Raw genomic sequence first — 24,058 nt, 5'->3', positions numbered from 1 at the left:
TATGATAGACCATCGTCCGGATCATGACCTCTTCCAGGAAGACCAAGAGAAAAGAAACGGCCAAGTATGGAGACGTATAGTTAACTTGAACTAATATCCATTGACCTGGTCGTTGCGCCACGATGTAATAGTGATAACCTAAAGAAGACAACTGGCCTCCGAATCAGGAGTTCTGTCCCAGATTGGCCCACGATGACCCGTCGAAATGTACATGCGAAAGCCTCTAATGCATCGAAATCCTCGTCCTCTCGCTCATACTTGCACTATCGGTTCCGATCCCTCCAGGATCTATCGTCATCGTCCTGGTGGGGACCGGTGTAGAACCGCCTACGACTGCGGGACCACCGCTACTACCACCATCGTATCCAGACACTCCGATTGCTTGACCTCCGTACATTTGTCCCGATACCGGTCGTCCTCCATTGCCATTCCCGCCGTCCCCACCACCGCCACCCCCATACGGTATCGTTCCATATTGCAGCGACTGCATTCCTCCTTTCTCCATATTACTCGCGCTCACATTCTGTCCCTGTCCCTGTCCGTTCCCAGCTCCCGCATAGAAACTAAATCCTCGATTCAATCCTGGATGAAGCTGAACAGGGGCCAGTGAAACATTTGGATTGGGTGTAAGGTCGACGGGTACGTTGACGATGATCCCATGCTCGTTCACGTGACTCCTGATATTCCGAGCCTGTTCCCCAGCATAATCCCTCATATCCCTAGCTTGCTCTCCCAATTCCCGTAGATTTTGCATTCCATCATGCCCGAAATCGCGGACCTTCTGCATCCACGCTGTAGGATTGATGTTGGGCGGTATGGGCGTTGGCGTAATGGGAGTGGGAGTGCCGATCGTTGATTGGGAGGTTTGGTGGGTGTTGGAGCTGGAGGTATTGCCCAGCATGGCCTCGAGGGCACCACGATAGCTCTCGATTTGAGGGTCCCAGTGGTGGCCGACTTCATGCCCATAATCCATCCTGTCACCAATGAGTAAGATATAACGTGAGTGGACATCAGTTGGAAACACGAAGCCATGACAGGTGATAGACGGCGAGATAGAGTTACAATAAAACTTACACAAATGCGTGTATTTCGCGAAGATAGGACTCGAGGGTCTTCGCGCGTGAGGCACTGAACTCAGGTTCGTTTGATCCACGAACGCGGGCAAGATAAGATGCGACCAGTGTCGCAGCTCCACCTGCATCAAAACATGCCATTGAAGTTAATACAGTCAGTGCATGTTATGAGAACAGAGATTCGCGGTGGTTTTAGGAATGTATTCGAAGTGAAGTGGGTAAAATTTGTACGCACCGAGGATAGAGATAGCCACGGAAGCCTACAAGAAAGAAACGGTGAATCCATCAGCAAATTGTACCATAGTTTCTACACAACAACGCATTGAACAGCATGAGCCCTATGTCAGGTATGAGTCGGAGTTCATTTGGCTGGTTCAAGATATACAGGCGAGACCGGCGGCCAGCCGGGCAGATGCTCATGTGCTGAAACCAACAAACGAAAGGTTTTGGCCGGAAAAATTGGCAGAACAGAAGACACGGGACGTCATTCAAACATAAATGGTGATGGTGGAGACGATGGTGGGATATAGATGAATAAAAGCTCACTGATTTCCCAGTCAATGCGGCGCCCAAAGCCGTCGTGAGCGCACCTAGGAGGACTTGTGCACCAATAGCAAAGTTCAGCGCGAGTCCAGTTATTTTCGCTAGATCGTCATGGAACGAAAACGGAGAATTCAGAGAGCACCTCAGCTCAAGTGTGGTCACGACGCGTGATATGGTCTCGAAAGAAGAAGATGTGGATATACCTTTTTTCTCGGCCTTGAACTTTTCCTTTTCGGCTGCCTCGATTGTGGGTTTGAGCCTCTCACCCACAGTCCTCTCTTTTTCGAACTTCAGTGTCTGAGGATTGAACATTTATTAATAAGTCATCGCACGTCATCATAAAGGAAACCGAAAGAGTACGACAATCACGCACCTCCCGTTTTTCTGCTTGGTCATAGGGCAGCACTGGAACATATCTATCAATGCCATTCCCAACGCCTTTTATGCCTCTCTCTCTGCTACTGACGCCACCGCCACCGCCACTACCGCCGCTCGTAGCACCTTCCGCAGACAGGCGTCCTTGCGCACTCTCGTACGTAGAATACCTCGACATGCGCTGTGTATTGCGATTCCCGCCACCGTTTCCGTTACTTGTTCCAACGTCATTCCTTTCTCCTCTCCCCGAAGCATTGCCGTCTCGTGATGAAATGAAATGATGTGAAGTTGACGCCCTCGCCGTACTAGGGACCCTACCTAGATCATCCGCACCCGTCAGTGCCAGACTTGCAGGATTGCCCGTAAGGTTGGAATAATCCACAAAGTTGCGATCAGGGTATCCTTCGCCTTGTGGAGGGTAGGATCGACGGAAGGTACTGGTATTGTGGCGGGAGAGACGGCTTGGACCTGGGGCAGATGGGGGTGGGCTGCGAGGAAGGGAAGGAGGTGGAGGAGATAGTCGGGGAGGGTCTGCCATGGATGGACTAGATACATGCTGGGATGAGTCGTTGTTGGACGCCGTGCAGGCAGAGGCAAGACCGGGTGTGAGCTCGGTGCTCGTGCTGGCCCCCGTAGCGATAGGCGAGAGAGGAGGGACACGGCGGAAAGGAGGGATTGCAGGAAGAGCGCGATCTTGTGCAAGCACGCGTGATTCGGATGCAGATGTGGACGCGGACGCGTTGCTTGCATTCGGAGGCTGAGTGGGATTAATGTTCGCCTCGTGTTCCGAAGTGCCACTTCGCTGAGGCTGAGTTGTATTCGACATTTCACGATCCAGACCCTACACCGAAACGGCTGTTGGTCGTGGCACGGATCCTTCGAGTTTTTGTTAAACGAAAGTGAAAGTCGATAATAGGTCCTCTTCAGGGATGGGGAGCGTACGGTGTTGAAGGTCCTAGGGAGTACAGTGACGGAGAAAGAGAGAGAAGAGCTGCAGGAAGACGAAAAGGATTGTCCTTCAAATGGAGCGATCGCTAGAAATGGGCTTGGCGACGGAAGATATAGTCAGGGTTCTCCCGGTACATACGGCTCCGCTGGGTGGTGTTGAGCTCGAGGAGACAATGCGAAGGGTGTCAGGCGGAGGTGAGTTTATGCTCGATAGTAGGACGGAGGTTTAAAAGATGGTCGAACCCCTACAGAGTCGAATCTTTGATTGCTGAGTCGGATGGGCACATAGCTCCGAGGTGTATCTTACAAGACAAACCCTCGGCAAAGAGAGGCAAAAAAACCCGAGACGATGGAAAAACGCTCTAAGCTGGCATGGGAACGAGGAGTTCTGTACCGCTAGGGGTAAATTTCCCGATACGAAACTGTTTTCTCTGGACTTTTATCCATGCGGACGATATCGATACAAGTCGCCTGGAATCAATGCAAGTCCCACTTGTGCCACCGAGAGGGAAAAGGAGGTGTTTTTTGTGGTTTTAGTAATAGAATAGAACATTCAAAGCTCCCCTTCAGGACAACTTTGAGCACAAGAGCGGCGCATTATCCTGACCGGTTGCGGTCCACGCGAGATAAATATGGATTTACGTCAACGTACCCCATGCTGAGCCGAGGTCCTTCAGCTCACGTTCTCAGATGTGCGGGGTTTCTGGACCGGCGCGCACCTCTTGGAAAGCCCGTCAGAAGGCAGCGCTTCGGTGAGCACGTCTGTTGGTTCGCGAATGGTATGACCGGCCATAGCACTAGAGAGAAAGGTAGACCGAGGCTCCAACGCGGCACAAGGAAATAAAATAAAGGCTAGCAAATTTAGTGAGAGCGACGCTCTGCGAAGAAAACCTCGGCAGACTCCGGAACTCCGCACTTGGATCGCCGTCGCCATCATCTGACCTCTCCGAGTCGACGGGATGTCCAACGGCTTTGAAGAAGAAATTCAGAGTCTGAACATTCTCTCTCCTCGATGTGTGGTGTGATGTACTTTCAGCCGAGCTCTCCTGTTTCCTATGGTCGAGCCTACATCAACATTTCATGCTACAAATTACCGTGTGTATTGCTTTCAATTAGGAGGCCCGAGTAAGTACTAGAAAGAACAATAATCGTGACAACACCGTGATTACACAGACCGATATTACAACAAGCCAAGAACAACAAGACGAAAACAACCTGGGGTTATCATAATAAGGCGTCAAACACAAGTTCCACAGGCCACACAAAAATGATAGACCAACGCCCTCACCAAGATTCATCATGAGACCCCAAGAGAAAAAAAGAAACCAACTATGAACAGCCGGCTGGTTTCAATCGACCCAGCCTTAGCTGCATGACGAAATAACAGAGATATACTAGACAGGACAACAAACCTCTGTTCCATGCATCAGGAATCTTGCGCTAGGAGGACCTGGCGCAAAGATCTCTAATGCATCGACATCCTCGCCCTCTCGCCCATCCTTGCGCTATCCGCGCCGATCCCTCCAGGACCCATCATCATCGTCAGCGCGGGTACGGTCCCTTGAAAGCCGTTGTCGTTTGCGACGACGCCGCCACCCACACCGTACCCAGAGAGCCCGGCTGGTTGACCTCCGTACGATTGTCCCGAGATTGGCCTTCCTCCATTCCCGTTTCCGCCACCGCCTCCTGCAATGTATCCCCCACCACGGCCACCCGCATATGGCACCGTTCCATAATGCATCCCTATCCCTCCTTTCTCCACGTCCACACCCATGTTATTCACATTCACGTCCAACCCCTGTCCATTACCAGCGCCAGCATGGAAGCTGAGTCCTCTGTTCAGGTCAGGGTGGACGGGACCCGTGGCTAGCAAATCATTCGGGTTCGGAGTAAGGTCAACGGGCAGGTTGACGGTGATCCCATGCTCGTTCACGTAACTCCTCATATCCCTAGTCTGCTCACCCGCATAGCCCCTCAGATCCCTTATACCCTGCTCTCCCCAACCTCTCAGGCCGTTCACCCCATCGTGCCCGAAGTCTCGTATCTTTTGTATCCACGAAGGGTGCACGTTGGCAGGGATAGGTAGTGCCATGTTAGGCGTCGGTGTAACGGTCGTCGATTGAGAAGTTTGTTGAGTGGTGGAACTAGAGGCATTGCCCAGCATGGCTTCGAGAGCGCCACGGTAGGTTTCGATTTTGGCATCCCAATGATGGCCAACTTCGTGTCCATAATCCATACTGCCAAGAGAGAAATGAATGAATGAGTATCGAAGGACGAAGAGGAAGGCATTAGACGACTGAACATCAGACGGGGAGACCATAAACTTACACGAACGCGTGAATCTCACGAAGATAGGACTCGAGAGTTTTTGCGCGCAGAGTACTGAACTCGGGCTCGTTTGATCCACGGACACGGGCAAGGTAAGATGCGACCAGTGTCGCGGCACCGCCTACGTCATCGACAACGACCAAGAAGCCAAAGGGAAAAGCATGTGGCGGAAGTTAGTGCGGGTCACATAAAAATAGAGTAGAGAAAATGAGAAGTACGGAGTTCCTCGCATGTAGGTTTAGGAGTGAACCCGAGGACAAAAGAGTAAATTAGGGGAGTGTTATACGCACCGAGAATAGAAATAGCTACCGAAGTCTGTAAGAAAAGAAACAAACGATGGGCCCATCAGTAAGTTGTGTGGTGGTTTCCACACAGCGGGTCCAGAAAGGGATGACCCAGAAAAGGAATTCTTCGTATCAGGGTAACGGTCAATGCTTATTTGATTGACCAAATAAAGAGAGGCGAGACTGGTGGTCTGATGCAATGCAGGCAAGCCTGCGCATTACTCCAAAATCAACAGATGAAACGATACGATAGCCAATATAAATATAAAGAAGCACAAATAGCGGGATTAAAACAGCATTTGAGAATGAAGAGATGGAGGCTTGATGAGGATGAGGATGAAGACGCAGGTACGAACTGAGATCCAGATGAAAATAGAGATGTACGAAAACTCACTGATTTTCCGGTCAATGCAGCTCCAAGAGCTGTGGTGAGTGCACCTAGGAGGACTTGCGCGCCGATAGCGATGTTCAGCGCGAGTCCGGATATTTTCGCTATATCGTCATCAGACAAAAAATAAAAATTCAGTGAGCACCCCAATATAAGTTAGGGCGAGACATCACGCAGTCCGAGAGCCGAAGATGTGAGCATACCTTTTTGCTCGGATTTCAACTTCTCCTTCTCCGCTGCCTCGATTGTAGGTTTGAGCCTTTCACCCACCGTTCTTTCTTTTTCGAACTTCAGCGTCTGAAGGTCATACCACCCGTTAAGTCTTGCACGTCACCATGGAACTTGGACCAACTGAGTTTAGAGATTACGCACGTTCCGTTTCTCTGACCGGTCATAGGGTAGCACGGGCACATATTTGTCAATGCCATTCACGACGCCGTTGGTACCTTTATCTCTGCCATTGGCACCACCGCCACCCCCGCTACTGCCGCTCGCACCGCCCTCAGCCGACATGTGTCCCTGGGCACTGTCGTACGCCGAGTACCTTGAGGCGCGTTGCCCGTTCCCATTGCCGCCATTAGCATTGACATTTCCAGCTCCATTTCCGTCTCCTCTGCCCGAAGCAATACTGTCTCGCGGCGGGACGGTATGATACGACTGTCTCCTTGCCGTACTAGTTGGAACCCTACCGAGATCATCCGCACCTGTCAGTGCCAGACTCCCAGGATTTCCCGTGACGTTAGAGTAATCCACAAAGTTAAGGTTAGGGTACCCTTCGCCTTCGTGTGGCGAGTAGGACCGACGGAAGGTGGTGTTGTGGCGGGAGAGACGGCCTGGACCGGGGGCAGTCAGAGGTGGGCTGCGAGACAGGGCGGGAGGTGGAGGCGAGATTTGCGGAGGAATTGTGGTGGATGGATTAGATCCGTGTTGAGATGAATTGTGGTTGGACGCCGTCCCGGTGGAGGGGGGATCGGGTGCTGGTGCGGTATCCGTGCTGGTCCCGGTGGTGATAGGCGAGAGGGGGGGAGGAGCCCGACGAGAAGGAGGAATCGCAGGAAGAGCACGGTCTGGCACAGGCACGCGTAATGCAGATGTAGGAGCAAATGCTGGCGTGGAAGTGGACGCCTTGCTCGCGTCTTCAGGCTGGGCGGGCATGCTGTTTGCCTCATGTTGCGGAGTGCTACTTCGCTGAGGCTGGGTTGAATTCGACGACGACATTTCGCGATTGAGATCGTAGAAAGGAACAGCTATTGGAGCTAGCACGGGTTCTGCAAGTCTACGTTCACTGTAGTGAAGGTCGATGATGGGTTCCCTTCAGGGAGAGGGTGCGTGCGTGATGAAATTTCCGGCGGCGGGGAAGGAGAACGAGCTGGAGGAAGAAAAGGAGGACTGTCTATAGGATGAGTTGATCGCTAGATATGGCTCCACTAAGATACGATCTGCTTGGAAGTCAGAAGCGCGAAGTGGGTTCCGACAGGAATAGGTGCGACGGAAGAAACAGTCACAACAGAGTTTTCCCGGCACGGCCCTGCTGACTAGTAACACAGTCGATGCGGAGAGCATCAGGCAGAGCATACAAGTGTATTTAATAGTGGACAAATTTTGCAAGAAATGATGCATCATAGAGTTGGCGTCTAGTTTGTGCCCGTTTGGATTGATTGCTCGGTGGTTGGGTAAAGTAGGTCCGTGGATGTTCAGGAAAGGAACATCAGTGCCCGGCGTTGGCAGCTTCCAAGATTCTAGCATAGGCATTGATCAACCCGCACGGAAGATCCACTTGTGAGCGCTGTGGCTGACCGTAGAAAGAAAAAGTAGATTAAGGCTCGAACGTGGTAGCACAAGCTTGTTGAGAGCAACGTGTTCTGACCTAGAACACATAACCCGGCCAACTCCGAAACTCCGCGGCCTGATATATCCTGGCTGCGTCTCGCCACACCTCTTCCTAGTTCTACCATCTCCTACTCGCCACCAGCTCTCTCGTTCTATTCTCGCTCGTTGTTCGCGCTTGTCTTGCCGGCGATACTATTACCACTTCGGTTTATCTTGTCCTCCGGCACGCAGGCTCGCCGAGCCTAGTCAGCAAAATTGGAGAGATCGTACACCATCTGCCGTCTGACATGCCAGACTTTGCCAGTACGTGACAGCGCGTTGGCACCGATATTCGCTTCACATATAACAGCGGTGAGAAGAGTGAGGTTAGGCCGCATGCTCGCACTGATTAGGCTATACCTCTCCTAATAACCACCGTCCACAGCACAGCATAATCTCCGTTGATATCCCCATTATTGCGCTGTATTGGCCGATCGAGTCATTTATCGAGGATTTCTCGGGGGAAAGGTTGATCGCCCCCGAACGGAAGCGAACTAGATCAACAGTCCGGGTTCAATCCCTGCAATTGTCGCCATTAGGCGCAGATGTTGCCTCTACAAGTTGGCTAGGTTGACGAAATGCCTAGTTCGATCTGTCAGTAGTCTCCCTAAGCAGAGTAGCCAATCGTTTCAACCGGCGGGCGCGAGGATCACTCTGTCACTCCAGTGCGGTGCGGCCAACAGCGTTCAAGTAGCTACTTACAAGCCGTTCACAGACAATTCACAGAGCTTTGCTCGCCGCTGAAGTGCTTGTATATGACCACCATTCCCCATATTCGTCGTAATCCAGGGATTTGATCAGTAGAGTGTGGAGGCGAGGTCCATTCGGTCGCAGTCTTGCTGGTTGGGGTTGGATCAACATCTGAGTGTCAGAAGATCGCTCACTGTGGAGATGCCTTCCTTGATGTTGGTAAAACAACACGAATATACAAGCCAAATGCCTCGCACAGGATAGTGGTGCGTCCTGCCATTCCTTGCCATGCGCTATTCATGGCAACTTTCTAAGCATAATGCTATTTTTGATAGGCTTCGTCTACCTCCCTCCTCTATGATGTACCTGCCGAGGCCTGGTTCAGAAGTCGGACTTCCCCCTACTTCCCTTGCGATAACCGACGCGGTTACTGTTCTCTGCAGGTATTTCAGTATAACCCAGAACGACAAACTGAGCGTTTCGGGTGTCTTGTGCCCCGGATAGCAAAGCGCGGGTCCAGCGAAGACTCCGCGGCGAGCTGTGGATGATGATGATCGCCTCTAGCAATCCTCCACGAGTGTACGTAGAAGTCGAAGGTCTTCTCTCGTTGTACTGAAGAATACAGAAAATTATCTACGACACAATAAACTGACTCTTGATCTGTGAAGGTTATAACGGGATGGTATCACGCTGTCCTTTCATCTCTCCAAGTATGGAAGCCAGTGCGTTCCTCTATGTGTTTTCATTTCTGAGTAAGGACAACAGCTCGCTATGAATCACGCGTCGTCGCCAATCGAGCTTCGGTGCTGAGTCCATGGAGTAGCACGGCCGTATTCTACTCTATGGGCATACAAAGGTTCTCACATTCATTAAGACACCGACGCAAGACAGTCGAACATTCTCATTCTCTCAGGCGCGTCCTTCTATGCTCTTCCTCATCTCGACTCCAATGTGTACTCACCCCTTTGTCAGGTCTTCTCTGTTCCTGCAGATCACGCTCAAATTTTATCGGCTTCACAGCCAGTGATATTTGCCCCAAGCAACGCAGCCCTGAGGCGGGTGGTATTTACTTGTACAAGCTTTGTGGGCAGCCGATGGCATCGTCATCTCATGTCGCAGAATGCTTCCATGACTGGATCTCGGGGCTCGAACGCAATTCCGAATAGACCGGTAAAGGTGATGCGCCTGTTTCTTCCTGTCTCGCTGTATATCCACTCAGATATCGCACTGGTGAGCCATCCATACAGTTATTTTTATTTAGAGAGTGAATCTACCCATGTTCGGCCTTTCGTATCTCTAGGCGCCCACATCCCATCGATGATCCCACAGCCAGGTGACATCGGCATACGGACAACCATTGGAAGGTCTCTTCGATAAAGTTTTCTTCAAGCTTCCGTCTCGATGTTTTAGTGATGTGCATGTGAATTGGTCAATCTTTGTCTTCACCACTCGAACCTTTCGCAAACCAGATGGATTTCTCAGCACTGCAGCCCTCTTCCAATTCCTGCGCTTGGCACGTCATGATACAACTACGGAGTCTTCACGCGGTTGGTCGTGTACGCTTTGTCACAACCAGTCAGGCGCTGCAGGTGCGTTTGACCGGTCATTATGTGGTTTTGCAGCAGCCCAAGCGCTTCGAATTCCGTGTTCTGTTCATGGAGTCCTCGGTCTCATGGAATCGCTCTGGCTGGCCTCCAACCCAACCCCCCTCGCAGTTTTCTTTATGAACTTCTACAGCGCTCATAACCATATCTGCACTATATCGCATCACATCCTCAGATCATGGATGTGGCATGATGCGACGAGATCCTCCTTAGTCGCCCGGCGGGAGGGTCTATCCCGGATTCTGGCTGTGTCACCGACTCACGATTGGGTGCTGAGTCGTCATCTTCCTCTTCACGCTCTTTTTTGTCCCCGGTTAAAGTTACAGGCTTGAGTGTAACTTTGAGCGCTGAGCTTCTTCGGAACTGTAACTGTTTCACGACTCTAGAGTCTACAGTTTTGCGGTTGACGTTCATCGCTGTCCATCGTTTCATGAAAACATTGAACCTTTTCTAGCTCTACTACGGACCGAATATCCAATAACTAACCTCAAACGTATCGGTATCTTCGCCAGCAGATACTGGCATCTTTTCTCCGTTTATTGAACGCTTGCCATACCCGCCCAGGCATGTTCCAGGATTTTAGCCGCCTCACCTCCGTCCTCCCACAGCTGAACAAATCGAATCATCGATCTTATCCTACTCTCCTAAAGCGGTTGGGCGGGTGGTTCTCACTGCACCTCTTGACGTCTGATGCGGTAGCGACATCTCCTTCAGCGGAATGAGGAGCATCGTGCTTCGAATCTACTCCTCCCGGTGCACTCCGCCCTGTATCTTCGGCTCTGTGTATTTGCAACATTCTTCGACGCTTTGACCTTTATCTGTATTTGGATCCGTGAAACCCACGCCAGCTCACGTTATTATTTTTAGATGAAAGAGTACTTAAAGGTGCGATCTGAAGGAGAGTCGGAGGGTCGCGACTCATGAATGTGAGGGTGTATCGCTCATTTGGATACCTTCGCGTTCTGGTTCATGACAACTCGCACTCTTTGGATCTATGATACTCTATCAACGTCATACTATGCCTTCCGATCTCCCTCTCGACGAAGCTTACCTCACTGCTATATGGCTCGAGACACTCCTTTACGGTGAGCATCTCACATTCTTTCATCACATCCATCGCTTTCCATGATGAACTGATTTTGCTCTACTTTCACCTGTCCCGTTCTCACAATATGCTATAATAGGCATCAACGTCTCTCTTTTCTGCATGTACCTCTACGTCGCTCGTTACCAACGCCGCACTCCGCGCCTTAACCGTCCCCTCCTCTGCTGCGCCATTGCTATGATCGTCTTCTCTACCGTCCACGTCTCTCTTGGATTTCGAAGACTCCTCGAGGGATTCATATACCTTCGAGGTGGGGCCGAGCCTAATGGACCATCGGCGTATTTCTCCAATGTTTCGTTGCCGGTGAATGTGGCAAAGGTGGTGGTGCACACGGTCAATTCGATTGTTGGGGATGGGATCGTCGTGAGTATGCTCTCATGCTCGAACCTTGGTGCCGCGACACACTTGTGACTTCATACGGTGTATGTCAACTTGAGCTACCTGATGAACGCTTCGTGTGTTTTGTTGTGTTATGATAGGTGTGGCGCTGCTACCATGTCTGGAGTAAGAAGATCTGGGTATGTATCTTTCCTGTTCTGCTCATCATGGGTTCTGCAGGTAATACATCTTCCGCTACTATTCACCTATCCTATAACTAACAATATTCTCTGGTTGGATGTTGTTCAGCATGCGGATTCGGCCAAGGCATCATGTTCGCTACCGCCACAAACGCGCACAGCGCCTTCGCCACCGAGATCGAAAGATGGAACGCAGCCCTCTTCGCTATGTCGTTGATCACGAACATCCTTGTTACCTTTCTCATTGCTGGTCGAGTATGGTATGTTCATCTACCACCTAAAGTCATCTATAGACAGAAATAAACATATTCCAAGCTACGTCGATGCTGATGGCTCGACAGGTACCAAGCGAGAAAGACCGAGGCTGCCTTTGCCTTCACATCTTTCAAGTATAGGAGAGTCTTGTATGTTATCATCGAGTCAGGGATGATATACTCCTCCGTGTTGGTGATTGAGATTGTATTGTATGTTTTGGGCGACAATGCGTTTTATATTGTGTATGACCCGATTGCCCAGCTGACGGTGAGTATTCAGGCCCGCAAGAGTTCATCTTCCTTGATCAAATTCTCCTTCGACCCGATGCTGAAGAGATTTTCTTTTTGATAGGGAATGGTACCGACCATGATCATCATCATGGCCAGCCTCGGCATCACCTCCGGGAAAGTCGCCTCCCCCTCCGACGAAACAAACACCATCGCGAGCATAAGCGTGCCCGACCTCAACAGTGTTCATGACCTCAGCACCGGCCACGGTATCGATATTGCTATAGCCGCCAACGGTTCCGACCATCACAGTCACCACAGTCACCACAGCTACCACAACCACAACCATAACCACAAACCCCGTCGCCCACGCCCCTCGCCACTCCCTCTCGCCCTCGAAATGAAGAGGCGTTCGTCGACCATGAAAGGCAACGATATCTCCATGATGTCGGATGCGGACTACTATATGGCCTCGCCGACCTCACCGACGTCCCCAATGTCAAGTAAAACTGCAGTGGGGAGTTATAGTGCGACGGGTAGTTGGACGAGTTATACAGGGCATTTGAAGGGGAAGGAGTCAAGGGAATTCCATGACAGAAGTTTCTCTGGGTCGATGAAAGAGTATGGATATCCTGGATTTGGAACTGTAGCGGAAACTGAATATGGGGATGGGGAAGCAAAGGGGAGACCTGGGCTCGATGGCTTTGACACAGGCGGCGATATGTTGCACCACCGGGACTCTGAATCTGCCAGTATTGGGGATGTGGAGAAAGGGAGGGCGTTGTAGGTTGTGGTTCCAAGCTAGGCGACTGATTCTGTTGATGCGGACATAGGGTGGATTTTGTTGCTATGTGTTTGTATGATACACGTCTCTGTATACATGGGTCTTTATAGTTACTCACAGCCTGAGGCGATATGGAAGACTGTTAATTAAATCTTGTCTTTGTCCTCTGCCAGACTTCAGATACAATGTTGTGTGTTCCATGTGTTCCAGAGCTCCGTTTCTAGCGATACTCCCTCATACATCGCTCACATCGAGATCCACAACCCTTACCATCCCATCCACCAGATACAAACTCAACACCTCACTCCCACTCGCAGCCAACCTATACCTATCAAACAACACCTCCGCCTCGCACCCACTCTCCACCTCCCACACCACTTTCCAATCCCTGAAATGCCCTTCTGCCGTGCTTGCAAGAATCGACAGACCCGTGGAGTTTACCGCGTTATCGGGAAGAAGAGCGAGAAGGGTCGTCGAATTTCTTGTGGACGTGGTGTTCTGTATAGAAGTAGAGACGGCGGGCAAGGAGACGAGTTTCCCGCGTTTACCGATAACCGTGGGTGTCCCGGTTATGTTGTTGATGCTTTCCGGTGGTAAAGAGATGGGAAGAGGGAAGGCAGTGCGGGTCCAGAAGTGGTTGGAGGAGGCGCGCCAGTAGTGATACCTAAGCGGGTGAACGTCTATGTCAGTAGAGGGTCTGACACAAGAACGTTTACAGGCGGTTTGTGACATCACCATTGCTCGTATCCAGTCCCGTTTTCCCTGTTCAGCACATGTATCCTGCCTTCCTCGTCGATCGTTTGGGCTTCTTGGTTCAGGATGCCCCTGTTGCGCCACACGCCACACATGAAAGTTACCAATCAGAGATCGTTCTCCGCTTGTAACATATGCAGTACGTACCCGTATTTTGGAATGCTGAATACGGTGACACCAGCAGAAGTAGGCAATATAGGCGTTTGGTTGTCGAGGGAGAGGTCGGCGGAGAGATTGGCCACGGGCTGTCCCCAAGTGTTGAACCAGGTGCGACCGAGGTCGGGCGATTGAGCGTACATGAGGTCGTGATTCTGTCGCACATAATTGTGAGCTAGAAAGTTCAAATGGTGAATGGAAGGAGCATACGAACGTTTTCAGGACCATTTGGACCGGCTTGAACGGCGACGTCCTGGCCGGTGTCGTTCACGTAGTCTCGGTAAGTCCTATTCGACCGCGTAAGGGTCCATGTTTTCGCAGCAAATAATAAGGTGCCTACCAGGTAGTGACCAGGTTTCCAGAGTTATCAAAGTCGATACCGTTGATATAAGCGTTGTCTGCAATAATCATCTATTATTGAGCCAAATAGTGCGTATATGAAACATTGGTTTGTTACGCACTGTTAACGCCCTATGCCGCGGAATAGCCCGTACCATGAGCTCTCTAATTACCGATGAGTAGCAAAATGACAAGGGCATACCTCCAGATATTTGCCTATCATCGTCCACGACTGATTTTCCGCGTTGTACTCGTACAGCCAGTCATCTCCGAGTCCCGACCTTCCGATCCTCAACTCCAGGATGAAGCTCGAATTTGTAGGATCTGGGGAAGAGAACAGAAAGCGAGGATAGGTCACGTCGCCGAAGAATTCAGTTTCGTTGAGGGACTCGAGCCCTGGAAGAATATTCTGATATATATTAGAGTCAGCGGTGTTGGATAAAAGTGTCAAAGCTCTGAAGACTGGAAACTCACGACGATAGGTCCGAAAAGATCCGCAGACCATGTGGTATTTGTTGAGTTGGGACTCGAGGCCACACCAGGCTGGGAGACTCGGTATTTCAGCTCGTTATCGTGGTGGTCGAAGCTCAGATGGACGGTGCCATCCGCCGGCGCCACGCCAATCACCATTCTGTGAATGTCGAGATGTAACAACCTCATTTAGTTGCGTATTATGCGTAAGTGGTAGGAAGAAACGTACATATCGTGCCCATCATCTTCGGTCTGGTTGTAGTCCATGAAAGTGAAAGTGTCCCACTCTCCGGGCGAAGATGGATCCGCGGACAGGTCTCGTCGAGAGACGGATGGATGTCGGACAGAACTATTCGATGTATCCGCTAACCAGAACGCGGCATATTGATACCCTGCTCGCGTGTGAATCAGCGACAGAGTCATGTATGATAGGAGACCATTCGTACCATTGAAAGTTACCAGAGCTTCCTGTTGAAAAGACTCTCCGTTGAGCCTATTGACAGTCTGTGGATCAGGGCCTAGTGTCGTATTGCTGAGGACTTGGATAGCCGCACGAGCAACATCCGTGGCTGAAAGTGCTAAGCATACCAGAGATATTTTGGGGACAATGTTGAGTAGCGATGAGACCCAACCCATGGTGACAGACTGGGTGATGTGCAGTCGTCGTTTAACCAGCCATTCACAGTGAGCATACTTGTAGGACGGAAAGAGGCCACGAGACACAGAGGTTCACGTCCCTCAGACTTCTTCCTCATTACCGCGGACCGTGAACACTATGTTCTCGAGGGAGATGATGTGCCTATCGAGCGCAAAAATATGGGAGAAATCCGTCAGCTGGTTACTTTCGTCGAACCAACGCGGTACACATGACGATTCCGTCACGCTTTCGATTCAGAGGAACCCGGTAGGGCAAGCTAACGGGGAATCATTTCCGTAGTCATAGTCTGCCATAGTGCTAGGTACCTGGCCCGCAGGTCGCGTTTGCGTAGGCAGCACTTCGGGCAGATGGTGGATGGAAGAGAGAAAGAGGGATTGTGGCCCATTGGCATGGACCGGGTGGCACCTGTGAGCGCTTGTTCCGACGCTGACGGAAGCAAAGCTCTTGCCATCCCACCGTCAACTGCGTCAGACACAACGTCTTCTATAGACCACATACAGCTCGACAACACATCAATTAACGAGTTCACAGTCTTTGACTACTTTCTAGTCGCCCAATATGACTTCGTTTGCGCTCTCGTCTCCAATAAATACTGCTCTGTTGCTCTACACCATCTACCAAGTCCAGCGCTTGCTCTTCCCAAGCAACAAGGTCCCTCCAGCCGAGAAGACCCCTACGGAATTCAAGCAGTCATACTCATGGATGCCAGCTCATCACCCTCCTACCTTGCTCTTCACTACCTACACTCCGAAGACCTTGGTGCCATTTAACGGAAAGAACGAGGCAACTGGGGGGAGGATACTCTTGGCCATCAAGGGAACTGTGTTTGATGTCACCGCCGGTAGGAACTTCTATGGACCTGGTTAGTACTGAGTTATACTCCATTTTACTTTTGTAATATTATACGTTAGAGTACTGATACGATTGACGGTGATGCAGATGGAATGTACGGTAACTTCGCCGGAAGGGATGCGTCCCGTGGCATGGCAAAGCAATCCTTCGACGAAGGTGCGTCTATCATGATATTGTAGACCTATGGGCGTGTCCCTAATCATGAATCAAATCCGCGTTCTGTATGTGCAGATATGCTGACCGATATTGACCAACCTTTGGACAAGCTCCAGGACCTTACCCCTGACGAAATGTACGTCTTCCTCCTCCGGGTCCCCACTTAAACATGCAGCTCATCCAGCTATCCTCAATAGCGAGAACATGAACGGTTGGTTCGACCACTTTTCGAACAAGTACATCGTCTGCGGCCGCTTGGTCGAGAATGGTGCCGTATGAGTTGCGTACCTACGTACGCCTTGCCCTTGCGATTCTTGGGCCGGTCAGTTAGTAAGCTTCGCTCAATGGAACGAACGCTCTGTATTGACCAGGATTTCGAACAAGGCCAGGAAGAGTGCTTGCTATAGATGATTCCCCAGTGTGAGGTCTGTTATCGTCTTGTTTTAAAGTCGCTTGTGCCACGTGTATGTTATTTCTCGCCTTTCTGATTATGCCAGTTACCTTCCGATTAAGACCCCTCTAGCACACGTCTAAGTGCCTGTCTTGCGTACGGCTTGCGCCTCAATCAATTTTTGCTAGGTGCTACGGGTTTCATGGTGTGAAGTTACGTTTCGCGTCTTGTTCGTCGTCATTGCGAAACCAGGCCTCAATGATTGCTCCGCTGAAGAGTTCGCCTGGACCTGCCTGTTGATGTCCATCACAAAGACAGCCCGTACGATGTGATTGCCGTGCCTTCTCTTGTCCTTGCATCAGTACGATCAACGTGCTCGCACCCCTCACGAAACGTTTTCCAGGTCATTGATCAATCAGGCCCTCGATGCATGGCTCTGGCTGCACACTGCTGCATAATGATCCTACACTCCATACAGATGAACGTCGACTTGAAACCGGTCGGCGACTGAGTCGAAGCACCTGGTCGATAGACAGCATCAATCAAAGCCACAGATCTCGCTTTTGGCACGGACACGCCGATCTCCTTTGAAGACAGGGCATTCCGTTTTCTGCAACGTCTGTCTCGGAACATCCGCCTCATAGCCCTCGGACTCCTGGTTGTCAGTTACCACTCCTTGAGCTGCATTCTACTTTGCACCGACGTTTCGAGCTCATCTTACGGCGCTCCTTTTGCACAGCTCACAGCTCAAGAGTCGGTATATATACAAGCTGGGTGCAAACCATGTAGCCTCGTAGCTCTTTGCTCCCGTTGTTACCCTCCCGCTCTTCGTTCGTCTTCGCTTTCTTTAGGGTACTGGTGACCCACGTTCTTTCTAAATTAACATCTTATTATCCACGTTCATTATTCGCGCTACGACCCTCCCAAATTTACATACGAACCCACTCATAATTTGTTCTGTTAATTGTTCCACGACATTTCTATCATTGCCATTATGCGCGCCACATCTTTCCTCGTCTTCATCGCTCTCGCGGTACATGCAGCACCCTCACTAGCAGCTCCATCGTACGTTCTCCAATCTACCCTCTACTTTAAACCAGTGACTGACGACGATTCCCCTCCTTCTCCATGATTAGTGCCCCCAGCCTCGCCACCCGCGACTTCAGATCCTCTATTCTCGCTGCCCGTGGTGGCGCAGCTACCATCCTCGAAGACGGCGCCGAAGATGCCGCCAAGGCAGTCGCGAAGACTTCCTTGGGGAGTACCGTCAAAGGTGTTATTGCCGATGGTTTGGGGACGTTATTGGGCGGTGGCATTGCCGGCGAAGTTCTTGGAGGTTCCAATAGCTCGTGAGTGTCTCAACTTCTTGTGTATTCTACGACGTCGCTGATACGGGAATGATCATAGGGCGAAGCGAGAGGTGTTGGAGTATATCCATGCTCGTGCGACGGAGGAGTTGATTGCCCGTGGTGGTGTAGCCACCATCCTTGAAGATGGAGCTGAGGACGCTGCCAAAGCTGTTGGGAAGACTTCTATTGGGAGTACCATTAAGGGTGCCGTTGCAGATGGCGTCGGGACCTTGCTTGGAGGTGGTATTGCGGGCTCAATCCTTGGTAACAGCGACGACAGTTCCAGCACCTCGTGAGTCTATCTCATACGCTTTAGTTTCCCATCAGATTACGGAGAATTGAATGATCTTGTTCGTATTCGTAGGTCGAAGCGGGAGCTTGATGCCCGTGGTGGCGCCGCTACGATTCTTGAAGACGGTGCTAAAGCTGTGGAGAAGACTACAGTCGGCAGTACGATCAAGGGAGCTGTGGCGGACGGTGTTGGTACGCTACTTGGAGGTGGTATCGCCGGCGAGATTTTCGGCAACAGCGATGACAGTTCGAGCAGCTCGTAAGTATACTTCCCATCCCCCGATTTTAAAGCTTCTTAGAGCATTGAACGTGTCTTTTCTCCAGGTCGAAGCGCGAGCTTTCTGCCCGCGGTGGTGCTGCTACGATTCTTGAGGACGGGGTGAAGGCCGTCGAGAAGACTTCGGTCGGGAGCACTATCAAGGGCGCTATTGCGGATGGCGTTGGCACGCTGCTCGGCGGTGGTATCGCGGGTGAGATTTTTGGAAGCAGCGACGACATTTCTAGCAGCTCGTGAGTACTCCTTCGTGCCTTGAGAGGTGGTTTCGGCGCTGATTGTGCCACTTATTTTATTTGTACACAGGTCGAAGCGAGAGCTTTCGGCTCGGGGCGGCGCCGCCACTATCATCGAGGACGGAGCTAAGGCTGCGGGGAAGACTTCGTTAGGCAGCACGATTAAAGGTGCTGTGGCTGACGGTGTCGGTACGCTACTTGGAGGTGGTATCGCCGGCGAGATTTTTGGCAACAACGACAGCAGCTCGAAGCGCAAGCTCCTGGAGTACATCCACGCTCGCGCAACGGAAGAACTCGCCGCTCGTGGTGGTGCTGCTACGATTCTCGAGGACGGAGCCAAGGCCGTTGAGAAGACTTCGATTGGGAGCACTATTAAGGGCGCTGTGGCGGATGGTGTCGGGACGTTGCTTGGAGGTGGTATTGCGGGTGAGATCTTTGGAAATAGTGATGATAGTTCGAGCAGCTCGTGAGTTGGCTGTTGTTTTATCTTGTTTTGGTGGTCTGATGTGGACGAGTTGGGCTGATTGATATTCTCTTTTCGTTGGTATGTATATATAGGAAGAGAAGCCTTGTGCGTAGGGAGTATTACTAGTTCTAGAAAGTCTTTGTTCAACTCGGATCATGCACATACTCCGCTCCATTATCAGAGATGTTTGTCATAAGAGGTCCATGGCGAAATTTTGGCGAAATTAAATATGATGAACCGATCAATGCACAGTCTCATGATTGTGTGATGCAATGTTCCCGTGCGCAATGGAGTGACATCATATAAGGGTGCATGGGTTTAGCGAGGGGTCCGAGCAAGATGAGGAGATAGAGTGCCTATTTCTTGAGCGGGAATGGTGAACTAGCTGCAGCCCAGCATTTGTTCGAGTGATTGAGGTGCAAGACAGAAAACGCCACCCACCGCATCATCTGACTACGGGAACGCGAGCGATAGCTCCGTCTCACCTATATCATCCTCTGTGCTTTGCGTCGACGTTCTCAAGCCTCTTCCCCGACCGCCATGTCAGAGCCCCAAACTGTTTGATCCACCGCGTAGCGCCTATGACGGCAGTCCGCAACGCATGCTTGAAAGAAGACCTTCCTTTTCTAGCGATAGCAGTTGGTTTTTGGCCTGCTTCGCTCGATGGGAGCCCGGGCCGGAGAGCCGCAAGCTGGAAGAAATAGCGAGAGCTCAGAAATCGGATGGCTTCAAGCCTCGACCTCTACATCCATCTCCTTACCCCGCACTCACCCCTCTAGACCCTCTACACTTCCTGGCAAGTAGCTAGGTTTCTCTACTACAAACAAAACGAACTAGTCCCGCGGTATAACGAAGTCTGGCACGATGAGGCCGTCTCCAACTTCTGTCAGGTTACCCCAGGCTGGACGTCGATGGGCGAGCTCGTCTGTTGGCGCTTCGAGCGCCGAGACCGTCATAGCCGTCGAACGTATGAAGCGGAAAGTCCGTCGTGTTCGCAAGGCGGAGAAAGATGAGCGCATAGACATCAGCACGCACCTCACGGAGGTCAAGACGTATGTTCCTTTTCGATGTCATTTTTTTTTCACTCTGCCGGTTCAATCATATGCTGACGCATTTGACTGCTTCACAGATATATGGGAGGTTTTACGCGCCCTCGCGACCTTCGCGCCTCTAACTGGTTCCCCGGAGGTCGTTACCGCGCCATCGGCAAGGAATACGACAACCCTTCCCCGAAAGCGTACGAACCTCATACAGTCTTCGTCGCCGAGTCTCGTTATCCCATCTCTTTTGCAAGAGGACGTGCCGACACTCACGAGTACATTGTTGCCGTCACCCGAGAGAGCGAACTCCCCGACGTTCTCCGCAAACTCAACAGTCCTTCAGCCCACAAGCTCGACCCGAAAGCCACCCAATGTATGGACAACGCACGTTGGCCTTGGCTCCCGGCGAAGAAAGAGAGACCGGTGCAGTGGTGGAAAGATGGCGAAAATCCCGAGAAGATCCTCGAACGTCTCGCTAATGGCGAAGACGCCGACTACGACGTGAAGGAGATAAACCTCGACGCGTCTATTCCCGTTCACTCTACGTCTTCGTCTACCTCCGCTTCTCCTGCCCAAGCTCGTGGCTTCCATACCTCTGCCCGCGACGGTCCTCGGGTCTTCCTCCTTAGCCCTCGCAGCATTCATTCCTCCGCCAGCAAGTACTCCAACCCTCGGCCTAAGCCCAAGACATCGGACGACCATGCTCGCGAGGGCACCGTCCCCGAGTACTACGTCGAGCGCAAGAAACAACGTGACGCGATCCAAGAGAGGAAGGAGCTCGAGGGTTCGCTCATGTACGAGCTCGGTGCCGGCATCCTCTCGGATGACATCGCTGCGTCTACTCGCCGCCCAGCCAATAAGATCCCGACCGAGTTCGAGGCCGAAGATGGTACCATTATTCACCCTTCTGGCTTCACGGTTCCTTCTCCAGGAGAAGCTCCCGTCAGTTACGCCGATACGAGGGAGAGAGACCCATCGATTGAGACCGCAAATGTCGCCGAGCGGGTTGGCGAGGAGGATTATACGGGTGTTCGTGCGCATGTCCGCCCCCATTCGCAGAAGATTCCGTTCGAGGTCGAAGAGCCCGATGGGACTGTTCGGCACCCGTCCGGTTTCGAGCCTCCGACTCCTGCCCACGAGTTCCCCGCCGCCCTAATCGGGAAAGTCAAGGACGCCGTTCTCGTCGAAGTCGATCCCGATTCGGTGGTTCCCGAGTTCTTCGTCGCTCGCAAGCTGCAACGCCAATTGGTCCGGGACGGCAAACCAGACCGGGAACTCGCACACGCTGAGCCTCTTGAACTTTCGGGCATGAACCGCCCAGCCCACAAGATTCCCTTCGAGCACCTCGACATCGACGGAAATCTCATTCATCCGTCCGGTTTCATGGTACCTTCTCCCGCTCCCCATGTCATTCCCAGAGCCGAGCTTCGTCAACGCGATCCTCTGGTCGAGACGCAGGGCGTTGCGGACCGTGTTACGGAGGAGGCCGTCCTTGCAGAGAGCGTCAAGGAAGGGTTCCTCAGGGCTCAGACCAGGGCCCTCGAGGGCAAGGTTCCGTTCGAAGTCGTCCTTCCCGACGGCACCGTCACGCATCCCTCTGGCTTCATCCCTCCCACTCCCGCCGCCGCCTTCAACAAGAACGGGACCTCCACGTTTTACAAACGCGGCTTCCACTCCTCCACCCTCGTCCGCGCGTCGGAGGTCTCGATGCCGACCTCTCCATCCGCGGTCCGCGAAGAACACAACTTTTTTCGTCAGTTTCGCAGAGATGAGCTTGGGGATATCGAAGACGTCCAGGGATACCTGACGGCCCTACGCGAAAGATATCAACCCACGTTGAAAGAGACACCGTTCTGGCGCCCGCTGATCACCGTCACGATGAGTACCCGTCCACTCGCTATGGCGCTCAACCGTCTATGCAAAGGCATCTCCCGCGGAGCGCCCTTCGTCACGAACGTGTCCAACGAGGACCGCAAGATCTCCAAGTCGCTCACGGAACGCATTCGCAATATGCGCATCCAGAGGATGCACGAGTTGGTCACCGGTATGGCTGACGGTCTCGCGAGCCGGAAGGGAGGTTTCGTCGGCATTCGGTTCTCGAACAATGAGCTCGGGAGGGGTATCGACGCCGAGAAGCTCGCGGATCCGATTCCGTATGATCGTAGGGTCATCAAGGTCGGCGTCGGCAAGTGGTTCCGTCGTAGCGACGAGGTCAAAGAACTCTTCGAGGAGAGCGCGAAGTCGTATACCCACCCGTGGCTCGAGACGTTCGACTTGAACGACGCGGGCGAGAGGTTGAACGAGAACGGGGAGGTGGTGCCGTGGCCGCAGGGTGAGCCTATGAAGAAGATCATGCCCAACGAGTGGTTGCCGGAGGAACTCGCGTTGCAGCCCGGGGAACGTGTGTTCGGGAAGCAGTACGAGGAGTGGACGCCTCACGCTTCGCAGAAGGATCTTTATCCTACCGTCGAGGTCGCTGAGACGCAGGAGAAGTTAGGCGGAGAGGTCGATGGGCTGGAGTTTGAGGATGATGAAGTCGAACTAGGCGGTGAGGTCCAGCTTACGACGTATAAGTATCGGCTCCCACCGAAGAAGGCGGGGCACAGGCACGATGAACGGGAGAGGAGGCTGCACCACCTCAGGCAGCAGTACCTTGCGGAGCACCACGGAGAGGAGGTTGCGGATGTCATTTCACAGTATTATTCGCGCAACGTGTTCAGTCCTTAAGCTCTTCATTTCCCTGTCCTTGTCTGCTTTCTCGTCCGTCTTGCTTTTGTACGTTTACCCTGGAGTGTGATCCATTCCTGGCTGCGCTGTTGTCGTTGATTTTCTGTTAGTTTTTCCGGACTGCGTTTCTCAGCATCCTTCCATGTCATTATCCTCCATGTTCTTTCTATCCTGTCATGCCTCGCATCTCTTGATTATTCGCTCTTGTGCATCTTCCTCCGCCTACCATCACGGCTCGTCTCTCATAATCTGTCTCGTCCTCGTCTCATCACCCTGTACACTATACCATCCCATCGCGTCGTTCTCTTCCTCCTCGAACCCACCCACTGCACTTTCGTTATCCTTTATGTTACGATTTGTTACTGGGGGCGTTCGAGCGACGTCGAGTTGCGCGCGCGATCATCATATGCATCCATAGTCCTCACTTGTACGTTTATATACCGCGACGTGTGAGTAGTTGATCCTTTACACGATTCATCAGCTTTTCTTGCAATACTAGTTCACTAGTTGTCATAGCCATACGTTCAGATGCAATTGAACGATTGTCTTTGAACGAATGTTGAATGTTTGCGATGTGAGTGAAGAACGAAGTTAGCGGTGGCGTACTGTATTGTGTGGCGTCAGCGGCGCTGGTGGGATAATGTAAGTATCTCATTGCAACAGGGGAGTAGGCAGCGAATAGACAAGCTCAACACTAGGAGATCAACGAACTGAAGAAAAGAGGTAGATATATGGAGGAGAATATACGCCACATGTCACGAACTAGTCGGGACTGGGTAGAGAACGAAAAGCAAAGTATGGAAGAGAAGAGGTGAGCGGGAGAAAACGACAACAAGACGGGGGAGAACTGTGAACAATAAATGAGATCTGGGTACAGTACTGACATAGTTCCACATAAATGAGAAGAG

The 24,058-nt window shown here is 51.8% G+C and overlaps 7 protein-coding genes across 7 annotated transcripts; 3 read left to right on the top strand and 4 right to left on the bottom strand.

Moving 5' to 3' along the window:
* Positions 1-883: 883 nt before the first annotated feature.
* STEHIDRAFT_67875 (uncharacterized protein) lies at positions 884-1,214 on the bottom strand (the record flags this gene model as incomplete). Its single annotated transcript, XM_007309953.1, has 2 exons — positions 884-974; positions 1,075-1,214. Coding segments are annotated over 2 exons (231 nt in total), but the record flags the coding sequence as incomplete, so codon positions are not given.
* Positions 1,215-4,404: 3,190 nt separating this feature from the next.
* Positions 4,405-7,157, bottom strand: STEHIDRAFT_115532 (uncharacterized protein; the record flags this gene model as incomplete). The annotated part of the gene is made up of 6 exons (XM_007310071.1): positions 4,405-5,176; positions 5,268-5,388; positions 5,558-5,582; positions 5,946-6,043; positions 6,143-6,236; positions 6,312-7,157. The coding sequence occupies 6 exons, from the start codon at positions 7,155-7,157 to the stop codon at positions 4,405-4,407; spliced, it is 1,956 nt and encodes a 651-aa protein (XP_007310133.1).
* Positions 7,158-11,120: 3,963 nt separating this feature from the next.
* STEHIDRAFT_115530 (uncharacterized protein) lies at positions 11,121-12,994 on the top strand (the record flags this gene model as incomplete). The annotated part of the gene is made up of 6 exons (XM_007310070.1): positions 11,121-11,187; positions 11,287-11,570; positions 11,687-11,765; positions 11,835-11,985; positions 12,067-12,247; positions 12,332-12,994. The coding sequence occupies 6 exons, from the start codon at positions 11,121-11,123 to the stop codon at positions 12,992-12,994; spliced, it is 1,425 nt and encodes a 474-aa protein (XP_007310132.1).
* Positions 12,995-13,321: 327 nt separating this feature from the next.
* On the bottom strand, positions 13,322-13,621 carry STEHIDRAFT_31437 (uncharacterized protein; the record flags this gene model as incomplete). Its single annotated transcript, XM_007309918.1, has 1 exon — positions 13,322-13,621. A coding segment is annotated over one exon (300 nt), but the record flags the coding sequence as incomplete, so codon positions are not given.
* A 101-nt stretch (positions 13,622-13,722) lies between these two features.
* Positions 13,723-15,346, bottom strand: STEHIDRAFT_115529 (uncharacterized protein; the record flags this gene model as incomplete). Its single annotated transcript, XM_007310069.1, has 8 exons — positions 13,723-13,816; positions 13,892-14,055; positions 14,115-14,187; positions 14,241-14,311; positions 14,442-14,648; positions 14,714-14,870; positions 14,940-15,102; positions 15,157-15,346. 8 exons carry the CDS (start codon positions 15,344-15,346, stop codon positions 13,723-13,725), a joined length of 1,119 nt encoding a protein of 372 aa, XP_007310131.1.
* A 481-nt stretch (positions 15,347-15,827) lies between these two features.
* On the top strand, positions 15,828-16,930 carry STEHIDRAFT_86899 (cytochrome b5). The gene is made up of 4 exons (XM_007310068.1): positions 15,828-16,230; positions 16,308-16,376; positions 16,452-16,512; positions 16,574-16,930. The coding sequence occupies exons 1-4, from the start codon at positions 15,927-15,929 to the stop codon at positions 16,653-16,655; spliced, it is 516 nt and encodes a 171-aa protein (XP_007310130.1). The 5' UTR covers positions 15,828-15,926; the 3' UTR covers positions 16,656-16,930.
* A 2,991-nt stretch (positions 16,931-19,921) lies between these two features.
* STEHIDRAFT_150375 (uncharacterized protein) lies at positions 19,922-23,660 on the top strand. Its single transcript, XM_007310067.1, has 2 exons — positions 19,922-20,435; positions 20,513-23,660. Exons 1-2 carry the CDS (start codon positions 20,248-20,250, stop codon positions 23,148-23,150), a joined length of 2,826 nt encoding a protein of 941 aa, XP_007310129.1. The 5' UTR covers positions 19,922-20,247; the 3' UTR covers positions 23,151-23,660.
* Positions 23,661-24,058: the final 398 nt, after the last annotated feature.

This window comes from Stereum hirsutum (genome assembly GCF_000264905.1).
Source record: "Stereum hirsutum FP-91666 SS1 unplaced genomic scaffold STEHIscaffold_19, whole genome shotgun sequence".
In the NCBI taxonomy this organism is placed as follows: Eukaryota; Fungi; Basidiomycota; class Agaricomycetes; order Russulales; family Stereaceae; genus Stereum; species Stereum hirsutum.
This window is presented reverse-complemented; position numbering and strand designations above follow the sequence as displayed.

What these genes read in the sequence shown, in the direction of transcription:
- STEHIDRAFT_86899 (XM_007310068.1), top strand. Translation starts at nt 15,927, where the DNA reads ATGACTTCGTTTGCGCTCTCGTCTCCAATAAATACTGCTCTGTTGCTC. An exon ending in AAAGCAATCCTTCGACGAAG is followed by an intron (nt 16,377 to 16,451) that starts GTGCGTCTATCA and finishes CTGTATGTGCAG; the next exon opens with ATATGCTGACCGATATTGAC. An exon ending in GACCTTACCCCTGACGAAAT is followed by an intron (nt 16,513 to 16,573) that starts GTACGTCTTCCT and finishes TATCCTCAATAG; the next exon opens with CGAGAACATGAACGGTTGGT.
- STEHIDRAFT_150375 (XM_007310067.1), top strand. Translation starts at nt 20,248, where the DNA reads ATGAGGCCGTCTCCAACTTCTGTCAGGTTACCCCAGGCTGGACGTCGA. An exon ending in CACCTCACGGAGGTCAAGAC is followed by an intron (nt 20,436 to 20,512) that starts GTATGTTCCTTT and finishes ACTGCTTCACAG; the next exon opens with ATATATGGGAGGTTTTACGC.